The sequence below is a fragment of the Dipteris shenzhenensis genome, chromosome 24 (genome assembly GCF_047967505.1).
Source record: "Dipteris shenzhenensis isolate YYH24624 ecotype China chromosome 24, Dip_SZ_1.0, whole genome shotgun sequence".
In the NCBI taxonomy this organism is placed as follows: Eukaryota; Viridiplantae; Streptophyta; class Polypodiopsida; order Gleicheniales; family Dipteridaceae; genus Dipteris; species Dipteris shenzhenensis.
Genome location: NC_141619.1, coordinates 2,943,112 through 2,956,412, shown reverse-complemented (window position 1 = coordinate 2,956,412; position 13,301 = coordinate 2,943,112). Strand labels below are relative to the sequence as shown.

At 39.8% G+C, this 13,301-nt stretch overlaps 1 protein-coding gene across 4 annotated transcripts in view; it reads left to right on the top strand.

Annotated features, from left to right (window-relative positions):
* Positions 1-13,301, top strand: part of LOC147886093 (kinesin-like protein KIN-UB) — a 146,682-nt gene extending 133,381 nt beyond the window's left edge. For 3 of the 4 annotated variants that reach the window (XM_087395857.1, XM_087395858.1, XM_087395859.1), the window contains 8 exons: positions 3,923-4,018; positions 4,134-4,269; positions 4,363-4,455; positions 5,086-5,211; positions 5,893-6,018; positions 6,163-6,309; positions 6,720-6,845; positions 7,871-8,634. In XM_087395857.1, the coding sequence (XP_087251983.1) occupies positions 3,923-4,018; positions 4,134-4,269; positions 4,363-4,455; positions 5,086-5,211; positions 5,893-6,018; positions 6,163-6,309; positions 6,720-6,845; positions 7,871-8,031 (1,011 nt within the window). In that variant the 3' untranslated portion in view covers positions 8,032-8,634. Of the gene's footprint in view, positions 1-3,922; positions 4,019-4,133; positions 4,270-4,362; positions 4,456-5,085; positions 5,212-5,892; positions 6,019-6,162; positions 6,310-6,719; positions 6,846-7,870; positions 8,635-12,889 lie in introns of those variants that run through there. The other variant, XM_087395856.1, reaches the window with a different exon arrangement.

Sequence of the window (13,301 nt, the reverse complement as noted above, 5' to 3'; positions counted from 1 at the left end):
ATGGTAGGCATCATATAAGGATTGCCGCAATGAGGCTCGGAAAGATTCATATGACTTGTGAATCTGGCGACCCAAGTATGCCAAATTATGCTCATTCCAGATTGTCCAAAGAGCCCAAAATCTGACCCATGAGAGAAATAGTGAATAGTGAGACAAGGACCTCATATATCTTCCAAATAACCAAAAATGTTTCCCAATTCTGTGGCTCGGGAAACGGGGAGGTTCCTGGAACACGGGCAGTGCCAAAGCAAATGAGGGACAGTCTCTGAAGGAGCTCGACATCGTAAACATGTGGATGGTGCAATATGACGTTTGGCAAGTGTGATTCCCACTGACAAAGTGCCGGTCATGCATCTCCAAAGAAAAAGTCTTTGTTTCAAAGGCATTTTACACTTCCATATTATCCGGAGATTCTTCCGCCACCATGAAAGGGGCTTTTTGATATGCCACAGAGTATTAGCATATTGCTGAATCCATGGAGCAGGCTGAAGAAGCCTATAGGCTTTGATGGAGGTCAAGACAGGCAGAGGAACAGGATGAGAGCATGTAGCAGAGGGTTGCAATTGCCAATCCATAAGCCTGTCTGTGCCAGCCACAGGAGGAACAGGGAGAAGAGGATGTAACAGAACATCAATTTTCTTCCATATGGACCTATGATGCATTCCCAATGCATAGGAAGCAGTGGCCTGAGGAAAAGATAAGATATAGCCCTGATCATCTACCACATCATTTATGTATCTAATTCCCAATTTCATGAGATTATATGCCCGAACAGGTTCCTGTAAAGCAAGTGGAATGTCAAAGATGGCACTCCAATGAATACTTTCTTTCCTCATCGAGTTTGTCCCCAAGCAGTTATCGGGAGCCCATTTGACCTTAGAAAGTACTTGTTTCCAGTCAAGTATCAGAGCAGTAGAGAAAGGACAGCCAGGTATCTTCCCTACAAATCTCCCAATGACAACCTCCCAATGATCAGTAGTCCAATGGCCATATGCCGATGTCCTCATGTTGACACACATGGATGCTATCATACAAGTCCATGGCTGTTGTTGACGGAAAAAAGTATGGAGCATAGTCGCCTTCCTTGCAAGTACATGATATCTTATATTGAGAACATTAAGTCCACCATGCATCCTAGGAGAGCACACCAATTCCATCTTCATCAGTCTCAATGCTTTCACAGCAGTTTTTGTCCTCCATAACAGCTCCATAGCTTGAGTCTAGTCTGCACATACACATGAACGTTGTGAAGTACACACACTTGATGAAGCATTGATTCCATATTGAACACTTCCGCTTGTAATTCCTGGGCTAACTATCAGTCTTCTGCTGCAGGATACCCTCTGTGTGAGAGAGGTCACTTTTCTAATACAAATGTGGTGGTACCTGTTGAGATTAAAGTGTGAGCTCCAGGGCCTACTCATTGATGTAGAGCTGGTCATCTTGGCATGATTTGTCCCTCTATGTCTCTTGTTAGACCAAGAGAGACTATAAGAATGGCATCATCTTCTCTAAGCCAGTTGTCTCTGCCTTTGATCCATATAGCAAATTCTTCCCATGTAGCTTCCTCCTTTCTCCCCATTTTCTCAACAAGATGTTCTACCATATTGAAGTCCCCTCCTGCTATCCAAAAGTTAGCCTATGGCAGCCACTTGCAGATCTTTCTGCAAAATGCAATCCTATCCCTCAGATTGGATATGTAAATGTTGAGCACCGCAATTTAGGAGGCCCAATGAAAAGGATAGTCCATTGAACCTTGGATAGTATCGAAACACCATGTGGAATGACACTGGAAAGAGTGGAAGGTGAAACCCCTTTACGTGATCCAAGAGCACCAAAAGGTATGCCCAAGTGGAAGCCTGCCTATCTTGGTGCATTGCCTATCATATGATTGTGCTCTTCAAGGAGGAGGATATCAATCAGTGCATGAGTGACCGAAGTTGCTTCTTGAAATAGGTAGGGATCCAACCATAGTTAGGGGAAACGGAAACGGAAATGTTTCGGGATTTCTGGGAGGGCTGAAACAGGGAAATGCCACGTCAGCAAGGGAGGGGAGTAGATGATGATGGAGGGCTGAAGCAGGCTGCAGGAGAGAAAGGAGAGGAAAGGAGTGAATGGGGCTGAAGGAGGGCTGGAAAACCTTGAGGATGGAGAGAGTATGAGGCTGAAGGAGTGGAAGGAGGCTAAAATCGAATGCAAAAAGACAAAAAACGGGACTGGCGGCAGATTTCGTGTGATTTTGGAGACCTAGTAGCTTGTGTTGTCTGAAACAGCACGTTTCAGGGTTTTGAAACGCGTTTCAGACTGGCTGAAACGTTTCAGCCAGCCGTTTCAGGGTCCTGAAACGTTTTAGACTCTGAAACGCGTTTCAGGAAACGGGGCTTCTCTGAAACGGTGTTTCAGGCCTGGTTGGGCTCTGAAACGCGTTTCAGCGTAACTGTGGATCCAACCCAATCGTTGAATGTTCCCAATTGACAACCCTCATCCAAGAGGACATGACTTGGTACTGCTCCCTTATGGATGGAAAGATGGACCTTGTCTAATGTACAACGAAGGAAGAGTTGCAAACTCCACAAGGGAAAGAAGAATTGGAGGGGATGTGAGCCTCAGGAGCCCAAGCCAGAGATGATGGTAGATCAGGTGGCTGCATCAAGGGAAGTGGAGTTTTCAAAAGAGACGAAAGTTCGGGACATGTCACCACTCTTCCCAATCCCATCAATGTCATTGGCTCCCATGTTGTCCTCCTTGCTCCTCACCCTCTGCGAAGACTGCAAAGCAGTTTTAAGAGGCAAGAATCTATGTGAACGCATACCACTTTCCAAAACTAGGCTTGAGGATGGGGAGAAGATGGAGGAGGGTGTGGAATAGCAACTACTAGAGGGGGATGTTTGGGACGTCTCTTGGTTATTTAGTCCTCCTAGGACAGTTGCATGCAAGGTGTTCAAATTGCCTACATAGGTGGCACTGATTCTTGTAGCCAGAGACCTTCATTTATTGTGAAGATCCATTGAGTGTCTGAAGAAATACATAATCATCATGTATTTCAAGAGTTTGTGTAAGAAACCCAAAGTCTGGGTACTCTAGATTGTGGAGGCTGTAGAGGAAGGTGCAGCTAGAAACTGAGGGGCTTGATGTAGCTTTGGAAAATCCTGGAAAGTGGAGGGGAAGGATGGAGTACTTCTGGTCCTTCAAGGACTGGATCAAAGTAAGGCGATAAGGAAACATGAACGCTTTCCTACCTCTCCAAATAGGAAGAGCAATAGGACTGAGCACGGATGTGGCAACCCAGGGAGGCATTGAAATACTACCAGAAAATCCCTACCAGGAAGTCTGATGTCTTTGAAATGAGGCATTTTATTTGAACAGAGCAATTTATGGTACCAATCTCTAAATCACTCCTAGGTGGTGTTTGAAGGTTGTCATTGATGGCATTTTTCGTAGCACCATATCTGTTGTTGTTGTTGTAATATTCCATTCAATGCTCTCTGTAATGAAAGTAACAATCTTTCATGGCATCATATAGAGGAATTAAATGCTCTGGTCATTTAACAAGCATGCTTTACTCCGCTGTTTTTGTTGACAGTGGAACATCCATATGACCCTTTAAAGGTGAAACCAGCCTTATAAAGGTCGCAAGCAATCTAGAATTAGTGCACAGCCATTAGATAGGTTACTATAAAATCTGTTGTCCAAATATGTTCAATCTCATTGATACTGATAGGACCAAAAGCACTTCCTTTTGTATTACAAGTCGCTTTGCTGACACCTATAACATGCAGAGTGACACTTTTTTCTGATGACAGGTATTGCTCAGAGAAAAGTTTGTTCTCAATCTTTTGCACAAGAATGGAAGTCTCTTTTAGGTTCCCAATCTACTTTTTCTGAAAATACAAGAAATTAGAAGTTCCTATTCTTTATGCAGAAGTTGGATGAAGAGACCAAGACGAGGTTGAATGTAGAAGCAGAGAATAAGATTTTGAAAGAAAGGATACTTCAGCTACAGTATGAGGCGGATGAGGTTTGTACATTCTTGATCTTATCAAATCTCTGGGCAAAATACTGTATGGTTGCTTGACGGTTTAAGTTTTATTCAGATCAAGAAACTCAACCAACATCAGTTTCCTTTGAAGTAGATGAAGAGGACAATTGATCAAATGCGCTCAGGGAGTTGTACTGCATCGGAGAGAGCAGTCAGTATTCAGAAATTAAATCAAACCAAAGATGGTCTTAAAGGGCAGAGGTCCACGATTGTGAAACTTTTTGAACATGGTAACTTATCTTGGAGGAATCTTATTTTTCAGTGGTGTATGGTGTGCACTTTCTGAAGATGAATTTCTAATGTTTTTAATTTTCAAAATGCAGTAGGTCTGGAAAACTTGTTGACACTTCTCGTGTCGACAGATGATGATGTCCGAATTCATGCTTTGAAGGTGGTAGCAAACCTTGCTGCTGACGGTATGTAGAAGAACTAATTATCTCAAATAAGAGGGTCATAAACTGTCGTAGTGTTTACAGTACATAGCTTTGTGGGAACCATAAAGTGTCTGCAATTTGTTCCTGAAAATGAAAGAACTGTTGTCTCAGCATTGTAACAGGCACATAACCTATTACTATGGCATAATTTGCTGTGTTATACTATGTAGTTCTTATAGAGTTGTTTGTCCCGCTGTTTAAACCATCCATAAAAAATAATAATGGCGACAGCTCTTGGTTTCAAGAAGTAATCTGATGGGAACTTAAAGACAAAAAGGCTGCAAAGAATAACAGATCTAATTGTAAGTCTAGGCTCTCATCATTTGATACAGCCTTAAAGGATACACAGCATTTACAAAATTGTGCTTCTCAACGATGTTACCATGTCTCACAAAATACTTTTAAGTGTGCTTGTTGCATGATGATGAGGTTAAGGCTAGTTAAACCAATACATACTCTCTCTGGAGTCTGTCCTGTGCAAAAATCAAGAAAATGAAATTCTTTATGGCTCTTCTGCAACGAGTCTGTGTTCTGCTTGTTCTGAATTCTAAACATTGTCAGATCTGATGCTTGCAAGATTGATTTGTATATTTCTAATATTCAAGCTGACAGAAACAAACCAGGAAAAGATCGTTGAAGCAGGAGGGCTTTATTCTCTGCTTAACCTTTTAGGGAGCTCAGAAGATGAGGCTGTGCGACGTGTTGCTGCTGGTGCCATAGCGAATCTTGCTATGAGTGGTATGATTCCATTCCACCACAAATCAGCTGTAAATATGCAAAAAGAATGTGAAGTTTAGCTGAAAGAGTCCTATTTTTGTTGCCCAAGAACGCCTTTTACGATAGCGGTCTGAAATAAATAATTTACTACAGTTATTTTCCCTGCTCTACTCTTTTGCTTCATCTGCAAAACAGGGACTGAAAAGTTTAACAACTGCACTCTTGTCCAACCCCATAAAATGCAAAAAATTACTTCACTTAATGGGGATTCTGGTGGTTCCACATTCCGTTATAAGTTTGATAAGACAACCAATAAGTGATTGAAGATTTGAACTTGAATGCGGATAGGGGTTGTGTTGCATAGTTACCAGGGAATGCCACCCCCCCTTCCGGAACGGACTGGAACGCGATTCCCCCTTCCGGAATGAACTGGAACGCGATTCCCAGTCTGAAAGCCAACCCGTAACACTCAATTCTTCTGTCTTATGCAACGGTTTTGATTAACTTACTGCTTTTCACTAGCCAAAAACTTGGGGATATGATTTTGAGATGAACAACACGTGGTTGTTTTTGTGGTGCTCAGGACAACTGCCCAATAGGTTTGGCATATATACATTCCAAAGTTTTCTTATTCACAATCAGGTGGATATTGTCACATATCCACTCATCCCTCTAACTGCACATTTTCCACCCCTTTTGCAGAAGTTAATCAGGTCACTATAGTTGAAGAAGGAGGTGTGGGTTTATTAGCAATTACAGCAAAGAATGCACAAGACCCACAAACCTTGTGCATGGTAGCTGGTGCCATTGCAAATCTGTGTGGCAATGGTGACTTCCTAGCTTCTCAATATATTACTTTTCAATTTTTTGAGTTAAGGTGTTGCTGATACTTTTTGCACGTCTGTCGGTGACATTGATTTCCTCTCAGCATGTAAGCTGCATCAATTTTATCCATTTTTATTTATTACTCAGGTGAGTTGCAATCAAAGCTAAGAGACGGAGGTGGCATTAGAGCTCTCTTGGGTATGGCCAACTCAGGACATTTAGATGTTCAAGCTCAAGTTGCTCGTGGCATCGCGAACTTTGCCAAGTGTGAATCTCGTGGAGCTGTACATGGTGGTAAGCTTTTTGAGCATCAACTCCCTTCAAAGTCATAGTCTTGCAGTAAGGGAAATGTACGGTTAAAGAGCTAAAAGCCGTAGAAGGGGTCCGCTTAGCTTTAGAGATTTATCAGTGTTCACTTTCTTGAATCTCAATACTTCAAAGATGCATCAATGTGAAGCACAGATTTTATATGAAGTAAAAGAGCAATTGAATATTTTCTCGACAAGTGCATGGGATGAGTAAAGAAATTTCCATGGTGACAACATGGCATGCGTTTTTTAATCGACTGACTTTGTGATATTGACTTTATTGATGCAAAATTCTTGATGCAGTAGTGTATGAGAACATTTGAAGCAGTCCTTCATATTGATAATTTGACTTGACAAATTCCATCCTTGCTAACAATTACCTTGGATTTGCAACAGAGCTGAAGGGGAAATCATTACTCATTGATGATGGATCTCTGCCATGGATTGTCTGCAATGCGAGCAATGAGTTTGCTGCAATTAGACGTCACATTGAGTTGGCATTATGTCATTTGGCACAAAATGGTGGGTCGTAAAAAATTGTATCTGCTCCTGTTTTAAGCATAGCCTCCCAAAACTTGAAACAACAGTTCACTTAAATTTTGACCTTGGTGGGGCAGAGGGAGCCAGTTTGCTTTCAAGAAGTAGGAAAGAAAACTTCACTAGTAAGGTTCTATGCAGTACTCCAAAGTTACTTTGGTGGGGCAGAGACAGCCAGCTTCCTTTCAAAAACAGGGGAAGAAATCTTCACTATGATGGCCTAAACTGTACTTCTTCCTAATTTTTGGCCATAGGTGCTGCCTGTGGATAGAAAAACGAGAGTTTGATTGCGTTTTCTGCTCCAATTAGGTGCCATCCGGAATGGTTGGGTCTGAGCATTCCATGTTGTAGACTTTTCATTGTTTTAAGCTAGCAATCACTGATTCACTTGGAAATATTCGTGCTCAGTAAGAGCAGCTTCATTAAGCCAGGAAATTGATCTATTTAACCACTCTCTGTAGTGGTTTGGAGGATTGTCTTTCCATCTATCAATACAAACTGTACTTTTTATGTGGAGCATTGCGTGTTGCAGAAACAGTGACCCAATGAAAATAGCAGTGGAATGTGTGCATCTGTATTTTGGAACCGTTAGCTCTTTTGATTTTAGAATGTCAGGTGTCATCCTAGAAACTGAGATTATTTGATACTTAGATTAACTCCAGAAAGCATGCCCAAATCGCATGGATAATTTTACTATGAAATCTTTGATTATTGGAAAAGTGGCTAGTCCTTTCTTAAAGAGTGACCTGTGACAGCTTTTACTCAACTTTATTAAGGTCCCCAAAACGACAATTTGTAGCATTCTCTCATTGTGTCTAACTTGAACACTATACTTTCCCATTGTCTCTGAAAAGGGGTAAATTCTTTCCTGGCTACAGGCTCTTGAACATTCTAGTTCCACCTTGGCATTCACTGTGTAATGTGAATACATAAAAAATCCAACCTTGCAGGAAATGTTTTGGGCTCAAGAAAGTTATGCTGATGCTATGCATGTTGTGTGATGCTTTCAGAATTCAATGCAAAGGATCTTGTGGCTGAAGGAGGCTTCTCGGAGCTTGTTCGCATATCAAGGGAGTGCTCAAGGGAGGATATCCGCTGTCTTGCATATCGTGCAATTAGTAGCAGTGTCACTCTCTATGAAGAGCTGCTGCGATGGCAACCACATTCCTAAGGTCAGTGACGAACACACTGCAACCATAACAAGGAAAGAACTCCTTCCCTTTACTAGGCCAATGTTTTGGTTTGTGCTTTCAAGCCTCAAAAGCCGAATTTACCCAGGACATGCTGTGCTGAAAATTTGATCTCAAAGGCAAGCTTGAAGGCACAGCATGTCCTTGCTTGCTTCTATCTTTTTGTTCTGCTTTCCATACACCTTGTCTCTTGTGCTAAGCTACAGTGATTTAACTTATAAACCCACTGTATACATAAATATTTGTTGCAAACTCTCTCAGCAGCAAGTAAACACCCTCAATAGTTTTTGTGGCATATCGGGATCCGTGGATGCAAGAAACTCCGTGATATAAAGTAATGACGCTTGCACAAGCCTTCCTCTGTCATGCTTGCTTCACTGTTTCATCTGACCCTCCTTGGGTCAAATTTTTTTATAAGCCCAACCTTCAATAGTCATTCTGGCTCGATTTGAGGGTGACTTCTTGGTCTGTTTGCTGGATTTACTCACATTTTTTAGGGGATTAAGCTGAGAGCCATTCAAGTAATTGAATGCAAAAGCATGTAAGCATTTATGCTTGAGTATTTCCATAAAGGTAATGTTCTATTTGGCCAAGCATATGCATTGTCAAGTTTCTCCACATGTTGAATGTTCTTAGATACATGCTTTACCTCAAAAGGGATAAAAAATGTATCATGTTTTGTAAAGCTAAAATGATCATGCACTGAACACTTCTTATCACGTCACATCACTAGACTTGGCCATACTACGTGTGAAAGACAATGAGACTAGATTTGTTTTATTCTCACAATTGGTCTCGACTTTCAGAATACGTAAAAATCAAAGACGGCAGGGGTGAAAATGGCATAATAGTTGGTTTTTCGGTTGTCCTCCCCTACTGGTTGCGGATTTGACCTGTGCTTTCTTCCGGTTCTTCCGCGGTTAAACTGATCAAATAGCTAACGGGTCTAGCAATACGAACGTATCTAGGCAATTGTCGTTCCGTTGATCCATAATTGAAACGTAATCTCTGTTTGGCTTCCAGACGCACGCAAAATTGAGATACCTTTCGATTCTTCCAGAGTTGCAAGTACTAGAACTGATTAACAAATGACATTCAACATGATTCTCCACATATAACGGCACTAATCTGTCTTATCATGCACGCTAGAGCTTGTTATGTTTCTTCACTTTGAATGATTTTACATAGATTTGCTTCCCAATAGGCGTAAAGAGCCTTGGAATGGGTGGTTCTCCGGCTTGGCTAGTATGTGGATAATTCTATGTTGGATATTTATTCAGTATCTCCTTGCACAAGAAAAACTACGAAAAAGGTTATGGATAAGCTAAGTCTTGAAGCAACTATATAAAGGGAAAACTAATAACTTCTCTTGAGAATTTGGGGACTCCTGTGCCATTCAAGAAAACAATTGAAACCTCTTGAATAAGTATCACAAATTTAGGCACCTTCTCTTCTATCTACAAATATTTTGATTATTTGAACATTCCTCGCATCATTAGAAGATATTGAATGTACAAATAAAGTGGATTGCAAAATTTTCCACCATGCTGACCCTTATAATGATAATAAAACATACTTGATTCGTCTTTTTCAACGGTAGGAAGTTGCACATCATCAGCCCATATAGCTAGGGGGTGCATGGGTATGTAATACCGAATGGAAGCTAGGTCAAGGCATAGATGTACAAATAAAATTTTTCCACATTTGTCGTGATTATTTCTTTTTCCATTTGAAGATAATATATTATAACTTGAATCCTTTTTCTATTTGAAGATAATGAAAATTATAACTTTGATCAATCTTCAAGATGAGAAAATAGAATTCAAGAAATTGAAGATTCTTGCTAAAGGAAATCTTAGAGATCTAAGTAGTTACAAGACTTAAAACTTAATAAGAATAATGAAGTTATTGTTATATACGCTTTTTGAAATAAAACAAATGCAAGTACAAATTCCTTATTTACATTTCCAAGTGCTTATTATTTCTTTTCAATGCATAGCTTAATCATGCTTGAGGTGTTTTCCAAGATTATGATGAGCACCACAATCTCGTTACATCCATAAAAATGCAATCTCTATATGCTTCTTATTTCGAGTGAATATGATTAATACATAAGGAAGCTTGTTCCTCTATGACTTGCTTGATATTCATAATGATAAGTTATTTATTCCAAGCTGTAATGTGATAAGCCCTTGTGTACTAGAATCTTGTACATAAAACTTATGCTAAAATAACTTTTATAATTGAGCAAGTTGTGACCAGAGACCTAGCATCACAAATTTCTTTCAATGCTAACAAGCATGGCATGAATTTGCATTACAGAACACTTGTTGTCAATCTTAAGTTAGTCTGGTCGAAAAGTTATTTTAAACTTTGTGAAGTTTAAATATAATGAGAAGGTTTAAAACATCTCTTAGATTTTACCTTAACTTTGCAATTGAGTGGTTAAGGATTATGGATTTGTCGACACCCTCAGTTCACGCAACCATTCCATGAAACATGTGTAATCTTAACTTCTCTAGTTCTCTTTGTACAAATCAGTCTACTTGATGACTATGGTTGATGTTGTGTCAATAGAAAACTTGGATCATGAACTTGGCCAAATATGCTCTTTTGATTAAGCCATCCAAGTATTTGCTTATAAGACCTCTCAACATCTTAGTTACATTGAGTATAGCTTGTTAAAACTCCATGATAGGAAGCCATGTCTCCATTAGCATCCCATCTTAAGAAATTGCCAAAAGAAAAATCCACAATTATTATGTTAGTATTCTTGAAGGAATACCTTATCATGATAACAACCCCAAAAACATGTTGTCTAGCCCTTTGGAATCAAAGAAAACCCATGACCTATCTCCTTTCATGTGAAAAAGGGAAAGAGTTCCTTCCTTTTGCTCTTAAGCCCTATTAAGAAGAGTTGGGTTCCATGTGAAAGAGGAGAATAGATGCTTTGAAGAAGATACATATCCAACTTGCCAAGGTTATTAAGTAGGCAAATCTACTAAGATGAACGATGACAATAGATAGTACATGAAAACTCTATGCATTTATGGAAAATACTAATCTCATCTTGGTCTTTAAGAGCTAGAGACCAATAAAGATTAAGAAACATGGTAGTTGGTATGTTTAAGAGCTTAATGAAGTAAATGATGCTTGAGTCTTGAATGTTTATGTTTAAGATGTAGGATTGATATGTTGAAATGGGGAGCTCACTACATTGGCATATAGTTAAGAATGGCATTGTAGCTATCACAATGTATAGCCAACTAATTGTATAGTTAATCATCCACTATTCTATGCTCTGTAGAGGAGGCGTTGTTGTGTAGTTGAAGTGTGGCTAAAAGCGCATTCCCCCATACGAGAAGGTTGGCAAATATGCCAGCGCTTGGCATATTGTAGAGATCTTGTCCCCGCGTGAGGGACTCTGCTTGGAGTTGCCCTTTGTCAGTGCTTTTTTGCTGTGTTTTGGATGTAGTAGCCTATTGGAAGAGGGACATTTAGGAGGAAAAGGGGGTTAGTCCCGTAATGCCCAAGTGGAGAGGAAGAATTTCCGTTTCCATCGGAGCACTTGCAATGCCCAAAACTGTCAGCTATAACACCGAGGCTGAGGCAAAAGCTAGGAAATTTTGGCGATTCTTGGCATAAATGCCATCGTGCGAACCTCCTCTAAAGAGCCATGTATGCCTCAATTTCACTTGTGTATGAAGAACTCCTCTCTTGTGTGTATATTTTGTAATTGAAGAGCTCAATATCCTCCTCTTCCTTTATATCATTGTTGTTTTTCATGGTATCAGAGCCTATATGGTCGAAGATCTAGCACAAGTAAAAAGTGCACGTCTCCCTCAGTCAACAAGTTAACATCTCATCCACATTCGCAGACATTGGCATTTCTTTGATTGTCAATGTGAAGGACGACACTCATCCACAGTTAGTGTGTCGAGTGTTAAAAGCGTAGATCTACAGACATTGTGGAGTGTTGAAAGGGTTTTCATTTGAAGATTACTCTATATCAAAATAGACTCTATAAAAAGACGAAAGGTACATAAACAAACATTGAATGGACACAAGCAATTTACATGTGATAGGTCGTATTCTACTAGAAATTAAAATTTTTGGTTGCTTCATGCATAGTGTGTCTACACCATTCATCCGTCGCTTTGTGAAATAAGGTTCCACTTGTGGTTACATCCTTAATTTCCCATACTCCTTGCATATGCAAAATCCTAATTTGCATTAGATTGCTTACTTACTTTTTTGTTTGACTCCTTTACATCCATGATTTGGTTATAATTTGCATACTCCAAAAATTTGCTCTTACTATCCAATCTTTCTTCCAGCTCTAATAGGAAAAGACAGATCCAAAATGGGGCATCTTTTTTCTTCATATTGCTATTGATAAATGCGTACAAATATCCTAGGAATAATCTTAGGAAAAAGGCACAAAGTCACTCCAAGGTTAGAGAATGATCAATAATAATGTGTAGATGTGAAGGGATATGGATCGTTATGGATATTTAGGATTGTATGGCACGTATCTTTGAGTGAATGAACGAAGACGGAATTTACAGCATTATGGTTCAGTCTCTCTATCTCTTGTTTGATGAATAAATGAAATCTCTCTCTCTTTATTTTATCACCCTAAACATTGGTGATCCTATGGGTTTGAATAGTGATCTTGTGGGTTTGAATACCTAAATCAGTTTAGGTGATCGGTGCTTTTGGAATTGATGGACACGAATGAATTTTTTATGAAGAGAAGAAATTTGAATTTTGAAGATAGATATGTGATGGAGCAAGGAAAGTTACGAAGAATAATTGTTCGGTCGTCTTTTTCTACAGTGTGAAAGGAGCAATTGGGTGTGGCAATCATACTCATATTTGGTGGCGAAGGATGGCGGTTGATTTCATTACAACAGATGGTCGAATCTTGTGAAGGAAGGTGAAAAAATCAAGGGAGACGGCCTTCTTCAAGTGTCCTGCTCATGAATGATGGAACAACCTAAGAAGTCCAACCTGTTTGTGAGGAGAGAAGCCAAAAAAAGGGCGAAGATATCGTCATGTTCTAACAAAAAAACAGGTCACCTGTCCATGAAGAGTATTGACATATTTTGCAAAAGATCAACCATAACTAATGAAAGCGACCTACACAACATAGGGAGAGACGCAAGTTCGAGAGAATTTGATTTTGGCAAGTATTTTTTATCGCAACTCTATCACAGGCCCATTGCATTCCTTTCTATTTTCACTGCTC